The sequence below is a fragment of the Orcinus orca genome, chromosome 2 (genome assembly GCF_937001465.1).
Source record: "Orcinus orca chromosome 2, mOrcOrc1.1, whole genome shotgun sequence".
Lineage (NCBI taxonomy): Eukaryota > Metazoa > Chordata > Mammalia > Artiodactyla > Delphinidae > Orcinus > Orcinus orca.
Genome location: NC_064560.1, coordinates 95,392,367 through 95,414,328, shown reverse-complemented (window position 1 = coordinate 95,414,328; position 21,962 = coordinate 95,392,367). Strand labels below are relative to the sequence as shown.

Below are 21,962 nucleotides of genomic sequence, written 5' to 3'. Positions count from 1 at the left end.
GTGGCTGGAGGGGGAGGCAGACGAGCAAACAAATAATTTGAAAAATAACCAAACCTACCATCCTTTCCTCTGTCACCTCCTCCTTCCAAAACCTCCTCCACCTCCTTCGAGGTTCTCTATCTCAGCTGATAGAACCGCCCACCCCGCAAAGGCTGGGAATCACACTCCACTCCTTCCTTTCCTTTGGCCCCATTTTTAGGCACAGAGATGTAACAATTTTACTCTTTTAGGAGTCTTTTTTTTAGGACAATATTTTTTCTTTATTTTTAATCTTTTTTAAAAAATTGAAGTATAGTTGATTTACAGTGGTGTGCTAGAGTCAGGTGTACAGCAGAATGATTCAGTTATATGTGTGTGTGTATATATGTATACGTGTGTGTATATATGTATACGTGTGTGTACACGTAGACGTGTGTTGTGTATATGTAGATGTGGGTGTGTACGGAGACGTGTGTGTGTACATAGACGTGGGTGTGTATGGAGACGTGTGTGTGTATACGTATATGTGGCTGTGTATGTGTATATGTGTGGGTGTGTGTATGTATACGTGTATGTATATGTATACGTGTGTGCATATATGTATACGTGTGTGTGTATACATATATATATTCTTTTTCAGATTCTTTCCCATTATAGGTTATTACAAGATATTGAGTATAGTTCCCTGTTTTATACAGTAGGACTTTGTTGTTTATTTTATATATAGTAGTGTGTTTCTGTTAATCCCAAATTCCTAATTTATCCCTCCCTCCCCCTTTTTTCCCTTTGGTAACCGTAAGTTTGTTTTCTGTGTCTCTGAGTCCATTTCTATTTTGTAAATAAGTTCATTTGTATCATTTTTTTGAAGATTCCACGTATAAGTGATATCATATGATACATGTCTTTCTGTCTGACTTACTTCATTTAGTATGATAATCTCTAGGTCCAACCATGTTGCTGCAAATGGCATTATTTCATTCTTTTTTATGGCTGAGTAATATTCCATTGTGAATATATGTGTGTATAGAGATATGTGTGTATACATATATAATATATAATAACAGTATATACTTCTGTATATACTGTATTCTTCACGCCAGAATGGACAACCTGAATCTCATGAGAAACCCTCAGACAAACCCAAATGGAAGGACATGCTATGTGATATCTAGTCTGTATGCTTCAGAAATGTCAAGAGCAGGAAAGGTCTAAAGAGATGCCACAAATAAATTTAGTGAATTATCCGGATTGACTCCCAGTTCAGGAAAAAAAGCTATCAAGGACCAAATTAAGTTTCTTTTAAACTTGGCCTTCATCTGCCCCTACTGGCATAGCCCTGTTCAGATGCATAGCTCCATGTCTGTAGGCCTCACTGGCCTTGCTTCTCCAGCCCTCCACTCCCTACGCTAGATCCAGATCCAGACGTTTCTCTGCTGAAAGTTCTTCAGTGGCTCCTCAAGCCTTCAGGCTTAATCCCAAGGTCTGGAGTGCAGCCCACAAGCCCGTCATGATCCCACCCCCCTCTCTAGGCTTTGCTTCCCCTACTACCGTGTGTCACAAAGTGGGGGTGGGAGTCTTAAGACTTCACCCCGACTAACAAGTTAGCCTGCCACAGTTTCACGGATGCTGGTAAAGACACGAGACTGCTGAGTCAGAGACGAAGGACAGTTTAATACTCACAGGGATAGCAGAGTGACATTTGCAGCTGTTTCTCAAGCCCCAGTTCCATAGGATGATGTAACCAGGGCCTTGTAACGCCTCCACTTGCAAGCTGCTCTGCATAAGGAGCATCCCTCTCAGCTTAGGAAACCCCAGCGTGTAAAGGGGGGTGGTTAGCAAACTTGCCCAACCTTTGCCTCCAAGAGAGACATTATTTTACTGGACAGCAAACAGATCTGCTCTCTGCCCTGGAAGGAGACACTGCCTTATCTATACAAGATGACTTGCTACATAAACATCTTTGAAAAGATAGTCTGGAACGAAAGCTGTCGGAGCCTCTGCTCACAGACGCAGGGAGAATCTTTTCCCTACCACTTCTCAGACACTGAGCTGCTGCCATCCTGATTCTCTGATCGCACCCCACACTCTCGTCTGGTTTCGGAGCTCTGCCGCCTGCAGCGGAATGCCATTTTCATCCCTAAAACGCACACCACCATGCACGTAAACATACACGCACTCTCCTTGCCCTGCGAACTCCTTTATCTTTCAAGAATCAGCTCCTCAGGGAAGCCTGACAGCCACCGTCACCCCGAAATGTAGGAATTCTGCCCCACCTTTGTGTCCCCAGCGTCAGTGTACGTTATCACAAGACTTAATCTGCTCCGTTGTCATTACCTGTTTACACGCCTGCTTGCCGCCCAACCCTCAGTGCATGGAAGGCAGGGGCTGTGTCCTGCTTGTCTCTGATCCCCAGTGACCAGCCCACAAAGGGAATCATTAAGGATTGGTCAAAAGAATAAGTGAATCAGTGAATAAACTGTTATTTTAAAGGTGCTAGCAGTTTCTTCCTGTCACTTGAGGGGGAGTAGAATGTAAAAAACGGATGAGGATGGAAAATCTTCATGTGGGAAGGGGCAGGGCAGCTGGGGAGGTCCATAAGCATTTTCTGCATTCTGGGGGAGGGACCAAAACTTTGTCCCACTCCCCCTGTTGCAGGACAGAGCACTTGGATAAGCCCTCTTAGTGACCCAGACTTGAGGCAGGTAACTACCCAGCGTTTCTGTGAAAGCTCAGCCCCAGCTGTAACAGTCGAAGTGCTGGCGTTTCAGGCAGAGGTGCCAAGCGTTCTGTCTAGTGATCCAGTGATCCAAATAGGGTGCATCTTTAACTGGTCTGTGCCCTTGCAAAGAGCACTGCCTTTCTAAAATAATGGATTTAGCTGTCCTGGACTGGAAGGTTGTTGCCTCACCTGGGATGTTATTTCAGACTAAGCCGGTGGTTCTCAGGAGTGATTTTTGTCCCCTCGGGACGTTTGGCAACGTCCGTGGAGACATTTTTGGTGTCATAAGGGGGAATGCTGCTGACATTCAGTGGGTAGATGGCTGGCCAGGGGTGCTGCTAAACATGGCACAGGGCACAGGACAGCTCCCAGACAAAGATTATCCTGCCCCAAATGTCAACAGTGCAGAGGCTGAGAAGCCCTGGACTATTGTGATTGTCTCGGCTGGGCCACGCAGAAGGAAAGAGCAGATCACACATTGCAGAGGGTGTTCTTCTAGAAAGAATGAGGTACTTTCGCTGTCAGTCATCCTGGGGCAGGAAAGAGGAATGGAGGCCTAACCTCAGGGGAGGGGAAACACAGTCAGGTCTCCAGGCCAGGAGAGCAAGACTGGTGCGTACGACCTGATGGTAGGAAACCCCCAGGGACAGGGACGATCATTGCCTTCGGGGAGTACTGATGACAGAGACATCTGACTTTCCTCTTAGGCTGTAGTTGCCTGCATCACCCTGGGACCTCAGTCAAATTTTGTTAAACTCCAAAGCCTAGTGAGTTGTTGTTTTTCTTAAAGCTACCATTTAATGAGCACTTACTACATGCCAGGCATCATTCTATATCAAAGGTTGGCTAACATTTTCTACAAAAGGCCAGATAGCAAATATTTTAGGCTTTGTGAGCTGTATGATCTCCGTCACTACTACCCAACTCTGCTTTTGTTAAAAAAAAAAAAAAAAGGCAGCCATAGAGAATATGTAAACAGGTGAGTGTAGCCGTGTTCCAAGATTTTATTCACAAAAACAGGTGGTGGACTGGATTTGGCCCATGGGCCATAGTTCACCAACCCCCATTCTATATGCTTAACAGCTATTAATTAATCTGCATAACAACCCTACGACAGAGGCACTATGTTCTCATTTAGCAGATGAGGTCACTGAGGCACAGAAGTTGAGTAATATGCCCAAAGTCACAGCGCCAGTAAGCAGCCAGGCTGCCACTGACCCTGACCCTCACGTTCTCCCCAGCAGCAGCCTTTGGAGGGTCCAGAGCCTGGGCGGCAGCAGCAGTTATGAGGTGGTGAGAGGGGACCAGCAGACAAGCCCTGGCGATGGTCCAGAGCTAGAGGGGAGAAGCAGCAATGGAGAGATTTGTGACCTTGTAAACATTCCTGGGGGTCTGGAAATAACAGAAAGAGGGGATCTGGTAAAAGACGTGAGCTTTCTGCAGCTACCCACGGGGGAACCTGACCTAAGGGAGGCTGGCTAGTCTCTAAACATTGGCCTGCTGTTGAGCCCGTCCTTCACTTACCAGCTTTCACAAAGAGGAAGTCCTTTCTGATATCTAACCTATAGCGCTTTTGCTGTTATTTAAAGCTGCTCCCTCAGTTTTCCCTTTTAGGGGGAAAACTTGCTGTTTGATGGTTCTTCTCACACCTGAAAGCCTTCATCCAGTTCATCCAGGCTACTTCTTTTTTTTTTAATTAATTAATTTATTTTTGGCTGTGTTGCGTCTTCGTTGCTGCACACGGGCTTTCTCTAGTTGTGGAGAGCAGGGGCTACTCTTCGTTGCGGTGCGCGGGCTTCTCATTGCGGTGGCTTCTCTTGTTGTGGAGCACGGGCTCTAGGCACGCGGGCTTCAGGAGTTGTGGCACACAGGCTCAGGAGTTGTGGCACGTGGGCTCTACAGCGCAGGCTCAGTAGTTGTGGCACACGGGCTTAGTTGCTCCGCGGCCTGTGGGATCTTCGCGGACCAGGGATCGAACCCATGTCCCCTGCATTGGCAGGTGTATTCTTAACCACTGCGCCACCAGGGAAGTCCCCATCCAGGCTACTTCTGTCCCCCTTCCAGAGGGGTGTGAAGTGCAGTGGGAAGGTCAAGGGCTTTGGAGCCATTGGCCAAGCTGCCAGTCACAGCTCCACCTACTGGCTGTGTGACCTTGAACATATCTCTTAGATTCCCTGAGCCTCGCTTACAAAATGAAAGTGGCAGTACCCACCCGGCAGGACCCCAGGGCTGTTGGGAAGAATAAACATGGTAGCGTAGTGTCTATTTGTGATGGACTTACAAGACATGCTGGTTCCCAGGCCCTTCTGAATGGTGTCTCAATTCCTCCTTTCCGCCGCCCCCCCCCCCCCGCCCTTAGGGGCTGTTTTCCAACATTTTAGAGCAAGTTCTCCTTTTCACCTCTCCGGAAAACAAATCTAGGGCTCCCTGCCTGGCTCCTTTTACTTCTAATGAGATATGCATGGTGATGCGGCATTTCGTTTCAGACTGGTTTCACCTCTGAAATCCTGCCATCCCAGATCAAGTGCCACCTTCTCCCTGGTGCCTTCCCTCACTCCCAGAGCCAAAAGTAAACAGAGAAACAAACCATTCTTTCCTCGTTCCCTCAGCACCTCTCCTGCACTGGGCTCTCTGCCTCTGCCCGAGCAGCCCCTCAGGGGAGGCTGTCACTCCCCACATGGTGTGCATATGTTCTCCTTCTAGATAACCCCCCTTGGGGCTAGAAGGGGCTCCTGCTCAGTCCCGTACCCCTTGAATACTGCCTTGCTTGCAGCAGGCTCGTGCTCAAAAACCACCAGGGAGGAAAACATTCTCCAGTGATCATTCAGCACATTAGCCTTCGCTGGAGAGTGAACACTTGGTTATTAACCCCAGAGGATCCTGTGCTTCTCAAGGCAGTTAAGTGAAGGAAGAGCATTAAAGTCCTGCAGTTCTCCATTGTTTTCCCCACGGCGTAACAAGGTTTCTGACCGGACATCTTTGCACACCCAGTCTTCCCTGCAGCCCTCCCATGCTCAGTTTTACTCAGCGCTGGGGCACTCCCTGTTCCATCCTTGCTGATAGTGACGTTTAAGCATTACACCAAAAGGTTCATCAAGAGCTGGGAGGCTCTTGGGAAACTGCCAAAAGGAAGCACTGAGGGGTGGCTGTAAGTTCTCACCCAAGCACCGCTCCAGGCAGTAGGATGTCGACACACATTCCCGTAGCTCAGAAACCGGCGGAGAGGCTCACTCCAAGTTCATGGTGTAGGAGATGGAGGTGTGAGTGTCGGGGGTGTGGACACATCTAAGAATGTAGATACACGTGAACGTGGATGCATGCGAGCACACATATGTGTGCATGTGTATATGCGTGCATACACCTCTCCTGAATCACCAGGACCGAGCACAGGGCAGGCAGCTCTCATTCAGTCTCTGCTGGGGCTCCTGTCTTGCTGCGCTCGCACGGTGTTCCTCACCAGGAGCTACTTCCTGCCCTTCTCCCCACCCCCAGGTCCACCCACTCTCTTTGATCTGCTTTTCTTCTTCACTTACGTGTGTCTATTCCCAGTTCTTCCTTCCAACTCTCATCTTTCTGATTCCAACCACCACACGCCCTCAGCTGTCCATCCTACTCCCAAGAATCCGAAAACGGTGTTGATTCATTACTGTCCCTGTAGGACCTCTGACATCTCTCCCAGCCGTGTGCTGCCTACAGTAACGATGACTTGACTGTATTGATTTTTTTCCCTGGCAACCACACTGGTCTTTGATCTACATTTCCCTTGAGTGTGTCACAAGGAACCATATCAAATGTTTATTTATGTCAACAGGTATTAAGTCTGTTGTGTTTTCTTTAACCACTAAGGCTTTTACTCTGATGTAGGGAAGAAAAGCAAGTTAATTTGGCATAATTTGTTTCTGGCAAGTCTATATTATTTACTTTTTCAAAAAACTCACTGCATTTCCTCAATGGCTTTTGCGCCGTGTTGTGATGCGTCGTGTAGGGTGCACAATGCCTGGCATAAAATGAGCATCCACCAGATGGCTGGGAGAATACACGAGACGGAAATCAGGAGACACAAATTCCAGTCCTGGCTCAGCTTCTCATGCTTGGGCCACTTGACAGCTCTGAGCTTTCCTCGCCTCATCTGTAAATGAGTGTGGGGCTTGGCCACATCAGTGCTCCCCACTAGGGTCCCACCTAGGCAGCAGTGGCAGCCTGGATGCTGATTTGAATACTTCACGAAGCCCAACAGAGATGGGCTCTCATCTACAATCAGGCTGCTCCTGCCAGTTGCAACATTAGATATCGTACGTTTCTGGCTGAGTTATATCAACAGGTCAGGACCCCCACTGCCCCTCCCGTGGTTCAGACCCCTATCCCCCTCTCCTGCATCTGGCCCCCTTCCTTCCATGTTTCACACTCAATTCACTCTTTACTTTGTAGCCACAGTGATCCTTCTAAAAGGCTTATCTCAGCTTTCCACCTAGAACGCTCCAGCTGTCCCCCTGCTGTCTCCAGAATGAGGTCCCAACTCCTCAGCCAGCTCACGGGCCCCTCACTCTGGCCCTGGTCCATCTCCCCAGCCCCTGCGCTCCTCACTGAGGTCCCTGGTAGTGCCCAGAACCTGCCAACCTAGGTGATCATTGCACAGTCTGTCCCTTAACCCTAAAGGCTCTTTCAACCCCTGCCCTTTGCCTGGCTAGCTCTTACATGTCCTCCAGGTCTCAGCTTAGACATCACCTCCTCCAGGAAGCCTTCTCTAATCCTTTCCCAAGTGAGGGCACTCTTTTCTGTGGTTCATCTCTCTGCTTTGTAAGGCCTAATTCACTGTCTCCTCCCAGATTCTCAGTCTTATTCATGCCTTATTCATCATTTCCTCAGCACCTAGCCTAATACTTGGCACTTTGTTTTTACTCTATAAATGTTTATGGAATAAATGTGAATCCTTATCTTGGGCTAACTGAAAACTTTGATTGGTTTTCAGATCTGTCTTTGATTAATAACAAATGGGAGAACTAACTATTTCATTAATAATTTGTTAAACCTTTTAAACAATGGTATCCATGGAGGAGGGCAGAATAAAAGAGTGATGCATGTGTAGGGTACCATTACTCTCAGGTCCCTTCTAGGTAATAATTCCAGAAATTTATTTGTATAACATTTTGGCTCAGGATCATGAAAAACACCTATAAACTCGAAGGGCACTATCAATGAAGAACCTTTAGATTTGCAGGTCATAGGAGAATAGACAGTTACTCACGTTGGAATCACCAGTTTGCCTCTGGGCTTCCTGGTGGGCAAAGCCAAAAGGGGAAACAGTCATTTGCATGACTGCCTCAGACCCGCTACAAAACCGCTTTGTTCCACAACCTTCACAGTCACCTTTTCTCCTTTCTCCACTTCTCGTGCAGTTCCCAGAAGATGGAGTACCAAGGAGAGGCCTCCCTACAAAAGCAGCAGGCGCCATTTGCCAGTGTCACCATTCCCTGCTATAAGCAAGTCTCACCCTCATCATAACCAAGGAGCCCTTTCTAAGCCAACTGTCCCAAAAGGTGGGGGCAGCATGACCATCTGCCCTGAAGCTAACCACGGGCATCCTTACGAGATCTGCATGGGTCTCCTATTCACCCAGAACTCATACAGCTGATCTAGTCACAAGTTAATGATTACAAACTCATTTAAAAAGTTAAGATGAGCTAAATGAGCCATTTTATTTAGAGTCATGCCAGTTCTTTTTTTTTTTATATACTGCAATTTTATTTCAGTCGCACAAATGAAGTTAGCATGTAGGAAATTTAAATGAAACAGTACGGTAAAAATAGCAGAGAACCAAAAACTCTAATAAGGAAGTCCACCTAAAGCATGAGAATTCAACATTCATTAGTGTTTCATCTTCAGTTTTGATTGACACTTGATGCTTGCAAATTTTGAAACAAACTTTGAGATCATGATGACTATTCTGAAGAGATTTCAGCACCAGCACTAAGGTTTGTACATTCAGTTGGTTTGCAATTGACTTGTTAGCCATTTACACAGTGTATAGTACAGATTTGTCACAGGTCAGATCACAGTGTTGAAGGAAAGAAGTACCTTCCTGTAATTAGAAAGGATCCCTTAAACTGCACTCAGCTTAAGACATGCAATGTACAAAAGCACAAAAACCATCATAATATTGCGGCTCCAAGGAACATAGTTTTGATAAGGAAAGTAACCTAAGCTTCTGCTTCCCGTTTTAATTACTGAAATCTCTAACAATGACAAAACTGTCACATAGGACAGTTACGTCAGTCCTGAGTCAACCTTTATGGACATGAGGAGGTGGCAGCTCGTATTTGTTCCTTCCTGGTTGGCAAAAATTAAATGTTTGCCAGGTCACTGGAAAGCTTGTTCCTTAAAGGAATACTTTTGTGAGTTAAAAAAAAAGAAGAAGAAAAAGAGCCCGTCTATGGGAATTCCGTGGCGGTCCAGTGGTTAGGCCTCGGTGCTCTCACTGCCGTGGCCCAGTTCAATCCCTGGTCAGGGAACTAAGATCCCACAAGCCATGTGTCTCAGTCAAAAAAAAAAAAAAGCACCTAATTTATTTTGTTTACAAATACTTGTCATACTGGTCCAACACCACTAAAACGTGTAAGTGAACTGTGGCTTGACTGAAAATTGAAAGAAGTTACAGTTCAAAATCTAATATGATTCCCCATCATTCCTATATGCTGTGTTGGACAGCATGCATACTAGCCATTATTTTTACATTCTCTTGCCCCTACTGTTTCACTATTTAATTGTTGATCAATTAAATCATTTCAGCTCCTTTCTCTGTGCTCTTAGCATCGAACAGGGTGCTTCTTGGTGAGTATTTGTGGAACAGCTACCATATTTCATTGCTTCTAGATGCCGTGGATTATAAGATATATCCCACTTACAGAGATGCTAAAATAAAAAAGTTGCATCTGAGAATCAATGAAATACCGTCTTTGTCCACAGCAGGTCCTGGCTCTCTCTTTTTTTTTTTTTTAACATCTTTATTGGAGTATAATTGCTTTACAATGGTGTGTTAGTTTCTGCTTTATAACAAAGTGAATCAGTTATACATATACATATGTTCCCATATCTCTTCCCTCTTGCGTCTCCCTCCCTCCCACCCTCCCTATCCCACCCCTCTAGGTGGTCACAAAGCACCCAGCTGATCTCCCTGTGCTATGCGGCTGCTTCCCACTAGCTATCTATTTTACGTTTGGTAGGAGGCAAGAATATACAGTGGAGAAAAGACAGCCTCTTCAATAAGTGGTGCTGAGAAAACTGGACAGCTACATGTAAAAGTATGAAATTAGAACACTCCCTGGCTCGCTTTCTTGGCCATGCGGTGTGACCCTGGGAAGAGTCTCTTGTGCTCTTGGGCTCCGCAGTTGTGCCTGCACCCTTCACCCCTGTGGCCGCCCCTGCAGAGGAAGACAGTAACAGACCAGGAGAGAGGGGGCCCCTGCTCCCTTCAAGGAGACATGGAGCCTGCTGAGACAATCTCTGGTCCATTCTCCGTGGAAAACGAGACCTTCTAGTCTCTGCCCGGGGCGCCTTCACACACCTGCTCTGAATTCAGCCTTTTTGCTTTCAATCTTTCTTCTAAGCTGGTTTACCCCACGGGCTCCTCTCTCTCCCCCTGCTGGGGATGGGCTGCCAAGGGCGTTAACTGGCTTCTGAATGCCTGGGGCTTGAGACCAGCATGAAGCAGAGAGGGCAAGTTTGAGCACAGCCAGAGGCCTGACGGAGCCCCTGGCAGGACCCCCTCCCAGCTCTCGCCAGCCAACTCTCAGCCCGCAGTTCCAAGGCTTGTCTCTGCCCCAGGGGGGTGACAGTCCCTGCACGGGGCTGGACTTACGTAGCTCAGAGCCCTGGTAGCCCAGCCCCAGATTTCTTCCCAGCTCCACTCCTGAACCCTAAATCGAGGCTCAGCCCAGAGGCTCAGGGGGGAGTAGCACCCTGCCCCCGTGGCTGGGCAGGGAGGCAGGGCGTGCTCCAGTGACTTCGGCTGCGTGGCTGAGGTGACCACGGCTATGGAACCAGATATCTGGTGCCTAGATGCCAGGAAAGTGCCCGGGCGATGAGCTCCAGCTCGACCCCTGGTCTGAAGGATAAGGCTGGGAAGAACTTTCTGGCCTGTGACGCCCGTGGGACAAGGGCTTGGCGCCCTTGGGGTTTTTTTGCTCAATCACTTTTTTTCTCACAAGGGAAACTCCTTTTGTTTGTTCAGAATATAAAAAGAATACCTCCTCACTGTTAAAAACTCAGGCAGTTCAGAAAAGCACGAAGAAGTAGATCCTTTCTAACAAAACTCAGGTTTGTTTGGTATTGTGGAGTTTACCAGGCATTTCCCCATCTATTAGCTAATAGAACTCCACCATAACTCTGTGAAGTAAAGGGAAAGAAGACGATTAGCTACACGTGCTCACTGTTCGCCAGGCACTGCGAGCCTGCTTCTGTGTATTATTTAATCCTCGCCATGACTCTGAAGCAAAGCAGAGTTTCTCAAACTTGAGTGTGTATCAGAATCACCTGATGGGATTGTTAAAACAGACTGCTGGGCCCAGCCCCAGAGTTTTTGATTTGGAGGTAAATCTGGGCAGGGCCCGAGAATTTGCGTTTCTAACAGAGTCATATATGGTGCTTTTCTTGCTGCTAAAAGAACAGGTGGTGAAGGGTTTGGGTTTTTCCTCCCAGGCTCCTCCCATGAGTTTCGCTTGTAGTTCTGAGTGTTTGGGAAGGGCATCCCAAGCCCCAGGTGATGTTGGTGCTGCCCAACCAGATGCCACTGAGGTAGATGCTATTACTGCTCCCATTTTGTAGTTGAGAAAACCGAGCTCCAGAGAGGTTGTTACTTTCCTAAGACCATTTATCCAGAAAGTGGCCTAGCTGCTATTTCCAGGAGGTCTGCCTGGTTCTGGGCTTTGTCCACTCTCCACTTCTTCCTCCTGGTTTTCTGTCTCACCCGTCCCTCGCCCCCCATGACACTACACCCGCCTTTAGGAACAAATGCTAGCTTCCCTAGTTTTTCACCCAGCTGGTAAGGCCAGCTGTGAATATGAACATGCAGGCATTTGGGCAGCTACAGGCCAAGATCCTCCAGAACACACAAACCTCAATTCTGCAACTCAGGAAAGATGAGAAATCATGACGCGCGGGTAGACCACACCACATCCAGGCAGACCCTGGATGTCACAACTTCAATTAGAAGTAACTGGAACCATAGCACAGATTTAATAAATCACAGCGGGTTGGATTGCTAAGCCTCGAGGGAAATCCCCAAGACATAGGGGTTAGGGATTCAGTTCCCTGGTATGAAAAACATGTTTTGGCCTTTTCTGTTCTCTCTCCCTCTTTCCCATAAGAGTCCTTTGTGCCTCTTGTCCTTCATCCTCAGGATGGCAGTGGGAACAGGGGAGAAGTCACTGGGGTATTGTGAGTTGTCCAGGCCTCTACCTTTGGTAAAGACGACAGTTCTCCGTAATAAAATCAGCCTATTAATTGCACATGCTCCCTAACTGCTGTTTTAAGTTCTCCCTTTAGCTCTAATTTAATCTGTTTTTTATACTGCCTTTGAGTGTGAAGGTCACACGGTGCCTTTGCCTACTACAAAAGTAAAGCTTCCTAGCTTCCTTGCATGTGTTCCATGTCTTGTTCTAGCTTGGGAAGGATGTCCCGAACCCCAGAGATAGTTTGTTTATAGTAACTTAATATTCCAGCAGATTCTGGACAGAAGGGGGTGGAGGTGGGAGCCTGGAGAACCAATGAGGTTCGCTCCAATGGAGGATCCCTTCCTAATTCCCAAAGGAAATTCTTTAAGACAGAGCGTCTGCTGTCTGGGAGAAAGGAGAGCAGTTAAGGAATGAGGTGGCAGTGCCTGGTCACAGGGAGTCCTGACAGAGCCCGGGACCAAGAAGCTGGGCAGGAGGGCCTACGAGCCCGGTGCCCGGCACCACCAGGCTAAGCTGCCATCTTTCCAGCGTCCCCGATCTGGGATGGAGGGGTGGATGCCTTGCGAGACCCTGACTTGGGGAGAAGTGGGACTCATTCACCTGCCAGGAGGGGGGTTGGCTTCCTCTTCCCCTTACATCTCATCTCCCATGACGGTTTGTCTTATTTCTCCCAAATGATGAACAGTGGTATTTGTCTGTTTCTGAACTAGCTCACACTGGAGGAGCACCAGAGCAGTGTCTGGCATCCTCTGGGATGGAGCCCCATGTCCGTTCTCTGCTCACGTGATGCGTTCCTGGGTCGTTAGCTTCAATACAGTCACTCCTTTTGGTTGCTCTGTTATTTTGAACACGCTGAGGGTTTTTTGGTTGTTTCTTGTGGGAGGGCTGAAAAATCTCTTGGGGTAAGGATGACTCTCCCAGCCAGCTGGAATTTTTTCACTCTTTTATTGACTATAATATACATACAGAAAAGTGCACGTATCGTAAGTGAACAGCTTGATGGATTTTCACAAACTGAACACAGCACCCGTGTCAAGGGACGAAACGTGACCAATATGCCCTCCTTCCAGTCACCTCCGCACCCCAAGGGCAACCGCTACCCTGCCTTCTAACAGCAGAGATGCACTTGAGCAGACTGGAGTTCAGCCTTCTCTCACGTGTCAGCCTGACTTGCAGTTGCCCTCCATTTCAGAGTTGGTGGCTCAGCAGGATTGAATTGGGGCTGATTGCAGGGGGTAGGGCTCTGACCCAGCACATCCCAACGCGTACCCAGCTGCTGCTCCAGCCACCCGGGAGGAGCACTCAGGGGCAGGGCTGGCTCCATCCTGGCTGCCAGACGGTCCTCCTGTCTGCAGGGGGCCATCCGGGAGGTTAGCCTGGTGAGTCAGTGTGGAGAGGGGATGGGGCTCGAGTTCTCTTTCCGTGTGCTTCTAGAAGTCCTATCATGTGTTCCTGGAAGCGAGAGGCCCTCAGAGTAGGATGACTCAGCGGCATCTATGTGAAAAGTAGCTGAGGTCTGCGCCCTGGGAAAACCAGCATGTGGCCTTGGGTTGGACTTGCCCCATTTGATGCAGCCTGTATTGTTTGGAAACCATCCTTCCCTCCCCCGCTACCCCCGGCACCTATGCCAGGCTCTCTGTTTACTTGTGTGACTCCAAGCACAAGTGCCAGCTGCCAGCCTGGACCTGTTTGCCTCCTTCACTGGCCCCCACTGACCTGACTCCACATCACGTGTGCTCATTTCACTAATAAAAAACCAGGTTTGCCTCTGTGCTCGCCCGCATGCATGCCATGCATCTTTAGACTCTGCCCTTTGCTTCCTCAGCAAAGAGCTGCTCTAACTGTACGCAGGAGGGACAGAGGGCTGGCCAGCGCTAATGGTCAGGAAGAAGTGCTTCTGGATTGGTCGGTATGGCTGGACAGAAAGGCCCTCCCTTGGGGAGCACCATGTCATGCCTAAGTGGCAGTAAGATTTTCCTCCTACACCTTCTTGACACCGTGTCTCTCTGTTCTCTGTAACTTCCTCGCCCTGCCTAGGGGCGCTGTCCCGCAGACGAAGGGAGCCCTGGGGAGACGTGACTTGTGTCTCCACTCCACCTGGGAAGCCAGTAGAAGAGGTGTGGGGCAAGTTACCTCTGACTCAGGCTAGAAAGGTCTTGGGAGCCATCTGGTCAGAGGTTCTCTAACAGAGTGCCTAAGAATCACCTGAAATAGACAGGTTTTTCAGGTTCCCTCCCTCCCCCAGATCCAGGCTGCGGCTCAGAAATCTGTATATCTGGAAGGCATTCCAGGTGATTCTGATGCAGGTGAGCCCAAGCCATAGCTTGAGGAACACTGATCTGGATAACCCCTTCCCCAGGTCACAGATGGGGAGAAAGCAAGACCCCGAGGGCTCACGTGCTTCCTCCAGACCATATGGAATAAGGTCCAGAACTTGAGTCCCACCTTCGTTCCGTGCCTACACTGCTCCTGTCTCCTCCCACACACTGAACCTGCCCAAGGGGCCCTGATCCCCAGACTGCACGAATTCCTCCTTTGTCAGGTCTCTTGCCCTACCCTTCCCTCTTACTGCCGCCACTGTAAACTGGATGTTAAGATACAGAATGGGGTTTCTTCAAAGGCCAAACACCTTCCGGCCTCCCTCCCATCCTTCCTCTTCCACCACCTACCACCCCCTACTCTCCTTAAAATGCAAATTACCCCCTGCCCCGCCCCTCCATCCATTGGACAAAGTGGGAAGAGCCTGGCCTCCCCCTCCATGCTGCCCCTGATTCTTTTTTTAATTTAGAACAATATTTATTAATGAAATATATTCACCTTAGAGAAGTCCATACAACACTCTCAATAGAATAGAATACTGTTGACACAATGCAATCGTTATAGCTTTAACAACATGTTACCAAAAGATGGACATACATGAAGCTTTTATTTGTGGTAGTGAGGGAAATAACATTCAACTCCAAAAAATAACGATGAGATACACAGGCGTCGAATTGCCTTCTCATATTAAGAAAACGTGTAGACACAAAACTATTATTATTTTTGAGAGAAGTAAAAATCTATTCCAAGAAAACAATGTGTCTTGATAATAATAGTCATAGTCTACTTTTATTGGGTGCTTGCTGTAGAACAAGTATCAATACTGTGCCAGCCCATTTCACATGGATCTCACCATTCGATCCTCACAGTAACCCTGTGGTTGGTACCATTAGTAGAAAGTCTGATATAGGCCTTTAGAACAGCAACAATGCCTTCCTGTTGCACAATGTTAGTGTTTTGGGGGGAAAAAAAAGGCCTGCTGTGTCTCATGTTTTTCTCTCTGTATTTTGGGATAATTTAAAGTATTAGCTAAATGTTGTTGAAAAACATTTTTTTTAGTATTTTGTTTTATTTTGCATGTTTTGGTAAGGCAATCACAGGATAAACATTCAAACTTTACGGACAGTGAAAAGTAACTCTTCCCTCCCAGAGCTGACCCCTAGTCCCTCAGTACTCCTTTCCAGGGGCCATTACTGTTTCGGTTTCTCCTGAATCCTTCTAGAAAAATTCCGTGCAAACACAAAGTTACAGTGTACACACATGGTGCCACGTATACACACTATACCTGGCTTTTTTCATTTGACCACCTAGCTTGGAGATGGGAGATGGGCCAGCATCCTTACTTACAGACCTGCTGCAGTCTTTTAATACGTGACCCAACCTATCTTTCTGACCTTAGAGTCCATCCCTCCCCTGTAACGACTTCTCTACATGTTTTCCCTCAAATGCCGTCTTGCTCGTTCTTGCCTCCATTCATGTGATACCATCATCAACTTGGCCAATAGCACTTCCTTCCCATCGTACTGAATCCTCCCCATCCTCCAAGGTCCGGTTGAAAACCCTCTTCCTCCAGGAAGCCTTCCTTGACCATCTAGCCCTAGCACTCTCGTCCTCCTCTGAACCATCAGAGTGCTGAATCGTTTACTTGTTATCTGCTATTATTACCTATTATATTCTGCTTGGAATTGTGAGCTTTAAGTAATTCCCATCTACAGACCACAGCCTATGCTTCTAATTACCCACCCACTTAGCAACGTGCCTTGCCCATAATAAGTACGTAAGGGATGTTAGTAGCAGTGGAGCCATGCAATGCTAGAGCCAAAGAGACCTTGGCCTGGAGGTAGCTGGTTGATTAGCTCAGGGACTTTTCTCTGCCTCTCGGGCTAACAAACATCGAAAGGCTAACTAGCAAATCCAAATCAGATCTTTCTCTGGATTCTGCTTCCTCTGTAGTAATCAACTTCCCTGCCTGTCACCACCCCTCCTGTGCCAGTGAGGCCAGTTCCACCCTCCTGCTCCCCATAACAATGTCTCTTGCACATCCCTCGTCACTCAGTCCCAAACAAGTCATTATTAACATTCCTGCGCTTGCCAGTGGACCCTAGAGCTTGACCCCCATCCCCGCCCCAGCTGATGACCAAATTTCCCATTCATTGCAATACATGAGCTAAGCCGATTTCAAGCTGCTTATCTCGAAACCTCTTTGCACACTTGATGTCCCTGTCTCTCCATTTAAGACAAGCATTCCTCTTTCACTAAGGACTGACCATCACTGCTTGGTCCACTGCTTGCTTACAAACACGGCAACGAGAAGTTAATTCTAGACACACTGGCAGCTTAAGTTCTTGGGCCTGAGCCTAACTTTCAGAAAGGAGCCCTTTATTCTTTGTTTACTGTAGAATAAATGTCCTCCAGAGGAGAAGGGCACTCTCCTGCCTAGGGCCCTTGCAGTCTGAAGGTAACCTGGGCATCCTCACCTGGGTGGTTTGCAGGAATCTGAAAGCCTTACACTGTGACTCGCAGTTCAAATGCACAAAGCAGGCTCAGCTCCTTGGAGAAAGAGCTGTCTGAGACCCGTGTGGAGCAAGTCTTTAGAGAGGACGTTGTGCCCTCTTTTAACAATACCAGAACTGCTCTCCCCAACCCCCCCAAATAACCTCTACAGATCAAGAAGTTTCTGACTTTCTCATTAAATAGTCATCTCCTCAAAAAAGTATTTAAGATCTCTACTTACCTATATAGGTCCACTTGGATCCTGCAAAGAAGAAAAAGAAAAAAAGCGAGTAAGTACAACTGAGCTTGAACAAGTTAGAGAAAACATGGCAGATTTTATTTTTAAATGGGTGAAATTAAAAGGAGGTGGATGCCCAGAACTTCAGACTTTTTCAACATGGAGAAAAGGGAATCCTTATGCACTGCTGGTGGGAATGTAAATTGGTGCAGCCACTATGGAAAACAGTATTGATCTATAGGTTGCTCAAAAAAATTAAGAACAGAACTGCCATATGGTCCAGCAATTCCACTCCTGGATATTTATCCAAAGAAAACAAAACACTAATTAGGAAAGATATATGCACCCCTATGTTGATTGCAGCATTATTTACAATAGTCAAGATATGGAAGCAACCCAAGTGACCATTAATAGGTGAATGGATAAAGAACTGAGATATATATATATATATATTCCATAGATATATATATATGGAATATTACCCCGCCATAAAAAAGAATTAAATCTTGCCATTTGTGACAACCTGGCTGGACCTAGAGAGTATTATGCTAAGTGAAATAAGTAGAGAAAGACAAATACTGTATGATTTCACGTATATGTGGAATCTAAAAATCCAACCAAATGAGCAAACATAACAAAAGAAACAGAGATACAGAGAATAGGTGGTTTCCAGAGGAGAGGTGCATGGAGGGAGGATAGAAATAGGTGATGGAGAGTAAGAGGTACAAGCTTCCAGTTGCAAAATAAATGAGTCACTGATATGAAATGTACAGTGTGGGGAATATAGTCAATAACTAATATCCTTGGATGGTGACATTTTAATTGTATAGAAAAAAATCACTATGTTGTATAATAGGAGCTAACATAGTGTTGTAGGTCAATATACTTCAAAAACAAACAAACTTACTCATAGAAAAAGAGATCTTATTTGTGGCTACCAGAGGCAGTGGGTGAGGGCAGGGGGAGTTGGATGAAGATGACCAAAAGGTACTAACTTCCAGTCATAAATAAGTACTAGGGATGTGATGTACAACATGCTAAATATAATTAACACGGCTGGACGTTACATATGAAAATGTTAAGAGAGTCCTAAGAGGGGCTTCCCTGGTGGCGCAGTGGTTGAGAGTCCGCCTGCTGATGCAGGGGACACGGGTCCGTGCCCCGGTCCGGGAAGATCCCCCATGCCGTGGAGCGGCAGGGCCCGTGAGCCATGGCCGCTGAGCCTGGGCGTCCGGAGCCTGTGCTCCGCAACGGGAGAGGCCACAACAGTGAGAGGCCCGCGTACCACAAAAAAAAAAAAAAAAAGAGAGTCCTAAGAGTTCTCATCAGAAGGAAAATTTTTTTTTCTATTTAATTTTGTGCCTATATGAGATGATGGGTGTTCACTAAACTTATTGTGATAATCATTTCATGATATATGTAAGTCACATCATTATACCGTACATATTAAATTTATACAGTGCTGTGTGTCAAGTATATCTCAAACTGTAAGAAAAAAATTCTTTTTAATTAGAAAAAAAAAAAAACCTTTTTCAGAGTCCGTGTCAGAACAACTGCTTCTCAGAGCAGCTGTGCTCCCAGGGGAGACAAAGCACAAGGCAGTGATTTTTTGCAGGGGCCCAGGGGTCAGGGAGGGCGCTTCTTGATCAAAGCCTCCCATATATCTTAGAGAAGCCAAATTTCATCACCTGAATGGGTAATAAAGTCACAAGGCTCAAAACTCAAAAGCCACCAAGAGGTACACAGTGAAAGTGATTCCTGCCACCCGAACTCCCTGCTTCATTAGACTTAGTTTCACCAGCTGATGGGAACACTTGCACAGTGTGACTGCACACACAGGTGTCTGTATTCTGTCCCCCCCGCCTTTTTGCATTGCATCTTGCTTTTTCCCACTTAACAACACAGCCTGGAGAAGAGTTCACCTCAGTACATAAAGAGGAGAAAACTAATCCCCAAAGGAAAGTTTTTCTTTGAGGAAGCTGCCACCCTCATCTGAGTTAGAATTCCAGGGGCAGTGGCAATGTGGAGGAGAGGTCCTGCCAGGAATATAATGAAAGTCACCTATCACTTCCCACTCCACACCCTTCACTCATAAAAGTCCTTTGTGCTGACAGCAAAACATAGTTTTAAAAAGTCATTGCATAGTACACCTGAAACTAACACAACATTGTTTAATCAACTATGCTCCAATATAAAATAAAATTTTTTTTAAAAGTCGTTGCATAAATAACCAACAAGGACCTACTGTATAGCACAGGGAACTATATGCACGGAACTATCTTGTAATAACCTATAAGGGAAAAGAATCTGAAAAAGAATATATAGATATATGTATAACTGAATCACTTTGCTGTATACCTGAAACTGACAATATTGTACATTAACTATACTTCAGTTTTTAAAAAGTCGTTGCAGAGCTGTGCTCTCATTACCCTGCTGGCACACCTCCCTCTTCATCTCCAGGAGGAGCCTGAGACCCCAAACTGAGACTCAGGGTGTCTCGGGACACATCACAACGAGGGGACTGTTCAACTCCTATGTCCCTCTCTCCCAGCTTCTCCCAGTGCCTCTGAGATTCTCGGCCCACCAGGGTACTGATGCGAGAGGAAGACTCACATCTCCTTTCTCTCTTGGGAATGATTTGCAGTAAAACTTACCTGACCAACCATCTGGTAGTCACTTATCACAACTGGGCATTTCCTACTCAAGCCAATGGTGGTTTTGAAAAGCGAAAAGAGGATTTTGTTTGTTTTTTCTTTGTAAGCTGGTTTAATGTCCTATTTTTTTTGTTGTTCTGTTTCATTTCTTTGCCTCAGTCTTTTTAATTTTCAAATTCAATTGGCAATTTTTCAAATTACACTTTTACATGGTTTAAAGAGTCAGATGGTTCTATAAGGCTTTTAATAAAAATATTGGTCCCCTGACATTCCCTAGTCACTTTCCTGCTCCCTATGGCAACCACTGTGAATTCTTTTAAAATGATTCTCTTGGCATTATCTCATCTCTATAAAACATGCCCATGTTGTGCCTTCATGATTTGCTTTGGTTTAGGCATTATTTGTTGACATCCCACTTTGGAAGAGATGGATTGAGGGCTCTTTCACATACCTGCAACCCGACACCTCGTTTTATAGATGAGAAAATGAAAGTCCACAAGGAGAAGCGGAAGATCAGTGCCTGCTAAGAAGCATATCTCCACATTTCCCATCACTTCCCACGAACTTAGAGAATCTTTGAGTCTCCTTCCCAATCTTTGGGGTAGAGGGGGGAGTCCAGACCCCTTAGAGTATTTGATCAGTACTATGGACCTTTCCTCACTAAAAATGCCCACTAACACAACATTGTAAAGCAACCATACGCCAATAAAAATTAATTTTTAAAATGCCCGTAAGCTTGGACACAAAATTTCATGTACAGTTAACTTAAGGAGGTCCATAGAACCATGTTAGGTGTTTTTTTGTTTGTTTTGTTTACTGTAAGCTTCTTTGCCATAAACATCTTCGCTGCTGCATAATTAATTGGCATGAAGACAATTTTTCTGTGGAAGATCAAATAACTAGTTGAAAGTTTTGGTTTGACAGTTTGGTTTCCACTGGTTGAAGTGCATTAGCGTTTCTTGCAGTCAGTGCAGTGATGTTATTGATGTCTTTATCCAGCTGACCGATGACGATCATTTGCCCCAAGAGTTGGTTTCTCATTTTGAAACACACTACATTGGAGGAGAAAGAGGCAGAAGGCCTCGAAGGTGCAGAGTTGAGCCAACATTTCCCACAGAACTTTGAAACATCTGTCACTAGAGATGTGACAAGATGCCAAGAATACACCACACGGTAGAGGCTTTCACAGTGCAACACAAAGCTCAGGTACAAACATGCATCCCTGTATTTGGAAACTGATACCTCTCTCAATGAAGGAAGAAATGTTAGCGAGAACGAAAAAGTGCACTGCCGAATGAGGAGATGAATCAACAAACCAAAAAGAAAAAGAAAGAAAGAAAGAAAAAGGTATAAAATACTATGAATGAAAGACTTGGAAGACAAATACTTAGGTACAACCCACAAAATAAAATCAGTTATTTGCACAGTAGTGCCATGAATCTACACACGTTTTAAATGTATTCAAATATTTTGTATTTTGCAATAAAGTCTTTTAAATTGTTAATTATTTATGTTTCACTGTGTCCTTTTTTAAAAAAATTTTTATTGGAGTTTAGTTGATTTACAATGTGTTAGTTTCCGGTGTACAGCAAAGTGAATCAGTTATACATACACATATGCACTCTTTTTTAGATTCTTTTCCCGTATAGTTCATTACAGAGTATTGAATAGAGTTCCCTTTGCTATACAGCAGGTCCTTATTAGTCATCTATTTTATATATAGTAGTGTGTATTATGTTAATCGCAATCTCCCAATTTTTCCCTCCCCTCTCCTTTACCCCCAGTAACCATAAGTTTGTTTTCTACATCTGTGACTCTGTTTCTGTTCATTATGTCCCTCTTGATATCCCTCTTTTACTTTTATTTTATTTTCTACAGCAAAATTGCCTTATGGGTCAATTAGTTACGCAGCGAAAGTGCTTGCGGCAAAGATGCTTACAGGCGAAAGTACACAGGGCCCCACAGACCCCCTGAAACTTGCTATGGACCGGATGGGAGTTAATAGTCCCCAGATTAACCTCCTCTGAATTAGCAATTGGATGAAGACATCCAGAACTGTGGGGAACCCAAACTTGTATGTGACCCCCAAGTTTACTGCTAGCCTTTTA

The 21,962-nt window shown here is 46.0% G+C and overlaps 2 protein-coding genes across 6 annotated transcripts in view; one reads left to right on the top strand and one right to left on the bottom strand.

The window, feature by feature from the left end:
• Positions 1-21,209, top strand: part of APH1B (aph-1 homolog B, gamma-secretase subunit) — a 114,626-nt gene extending 93,417 nt beyond the window's left edge. The window contains exon 8 of one of the 2 annotated variants that reach the window (XM_049706201.1): positions 20,249-21,209. The gene's annotated coding sequence lies outside the window, so the exon portion shown is untranslated. Of the gene's footprint in view, positions 1-8,094; positions 9,644-20,248 lie in introns of those variants that run through there. The other variant, XM_033437094.2, reaches the window with a different exon arrangement.
• Positions 1-21,962, bottom strand: part of CA12 (carbonic anhydrase 12) — a 61,216-nt gene that overhangs the window by 35,995 nt on the left and 3,259 nt on the right. For all 4 annotated transcript variants that reach the window (XM_033437091.2, XM_033437093.2, XM_033437090.2 and 1 more), the window contains exon 2: positions 17,201-17,221. In XM_033437091.2, the coding sequence (XP_033292982.2) occupies positions 17,201-17,221 (21 nt within the window). The remainder of the gene's footprint in view (positions 1-17,200; positions 17,222-21,962) is intronic.